Source organism: Aplysia californica, unplaced genomic scaffold (genome assembly GCF_000002075.1).
Source record: "Aplysia californica isolate F4 #8 unplaced genomic scaffold, AplCal3.0 scaffold00055, whole genome shotgun sequence".
Taxonomy (NCBI): domain Eukaryota; kingdom Metazoa; phylum Mollusca; class Gastropoda; order Aplysiida; family Aplysiidae; genus Aplysia; species Aplysia californica.
Genome location: NW_004797325.1, coordinates 968,904 through 970,303, shown reverse-complemented (window position 1 = coordinate 970,303; position 1,400 = coordinate 968,904). Strand labels below are relative to the sequence as shown.

The following is a 1,400-nucleotide window of genomic DNA, read 5'->3' as shown; positions in this document are numbered from 1 at the left end:
TTGTTGTTGCTGTTGCTGCTGTTGTTGTTACTGTTGTTGTTGTTACTGTTGTTGTTGTTGTTGTTGTTGTTGTTGTTGTTGTCGTTGTTGTTGTTGTTGTTGCTAGCTGCTTTTGTTGATATTGATGATGGTGTCAACCCCGTTGCTGTTCTAGATATACTGCTGATGTCGTTGTTGTTGGTTTTTTGTGTTTGTTTGTTTGTTGGTGGGTTTTTTTAAGTAATTTATTTTTGTTTTGTTTATTTTTTGTTGCTGTTGTTTTTGTTTTTGTTTTTGTTTTTGGGGGGTGCCGCTGTTGTTGCTGCAATTGTTGAACCTATACTCGTGACAGTAGAGGTGGGGTTGGTAATAACCGTCACACTGATGCTGTTTTAGCTGTACGTTAGTGTCGCCTCATAGCGTTTGACTTCTCGTCTTTGGCCTGGTCTCCGGCGTTTGTGGTATATTATATCGATAGGCACTTTATCGCCACACGTGGAAACCGTGAGTTGTTGTTGCTGTTGCTGCTGTTGTTGTTGTTGTTGTTGTTGTTGTTGCTGCTGTTGCTGCAACAACGACATCAGTCATTTCTCGGTTTTAAAACCTATGAACACGTATAGGTACTAAAAGTTTGAGCAGTGGGTTTGTACAATTGATCATATGAAATGATACATGAATTTGATGTGTCATACTTTCGGACAACACCTCTATTTATGGATTGCGAGAGGTTACTCATCTTGTCAGCTCGCTTCATTAATCTAAAATCCCCATTTGTCTGCTAGGACATTGTGTCTCCCTCAGCCCGCTGAATGATCTAAAGTGTGTAAAACAATTCGCAATAAATGTTATCATTATTGGGGGGGGGGGTTGGTGTTGTCTTTAGTTTTTTTTTTATTTATTTGCCATCATATTATTTTTGAAGTTTGTAACAGGGCGTTCATCTTGAGGATTACATCTTTCTAAAAATTACATAATATAGCTAAGATTTTATGTGTGCTTTGTATATATATATAGATTACAACCACACCTTTAAAATATTTAACGGACCTTTTACTATTTGCCTTTGGTCAATTTTTTGGCGACAGTATCTCTTACTTTCCCACGTGAAAATCGTTCATCTGAAAAGTGAAAAGGTAACAGTAAAAGCCTGTTTTGCGGAATACTTTTACTATCGTCAAGCTTTCCTTTCTTTCATGTTATTTCAGCTTACCAACTTCAGATTCATAACGTGAAAGCAACAAATCAATGGGTAGAGATCGAGGCTCATGTTCTATCTATCAACAAGACCGGTAAGTAATTTTTTTTAATACGTTAAATAATAAAAAATACAAGTTTACTTGGCGTGCTTTGTCATGTCAATACTAGGTTATTCTGAGTGTGTGAATGCAAATGTGTGTGTGTGTGTGTGTGTGTGTGTGTGC

At 37.1% G+C, this 1,400-nt stretch overlaps 1 protein-coding gene across 1 annotated transcript in view; it reads left to right on the top strand.

The window, feature by feature from the left end:
• Positions 1–1,400, top strand: part of LOC101848728 (complement C3) — a gene marked incomplete in the record, with an annotated part of 82,021 nt that overhangs the window by 76,031 nt on the left and 4,590 nt on the right. Inside the window, 1 exon segment of the mRNA XM_005092954.3 lies at positions 1,185–1,268. Coding sequence (XP_005093011.2) covers positions 1,185–1,268 — 84 coding nt within the window.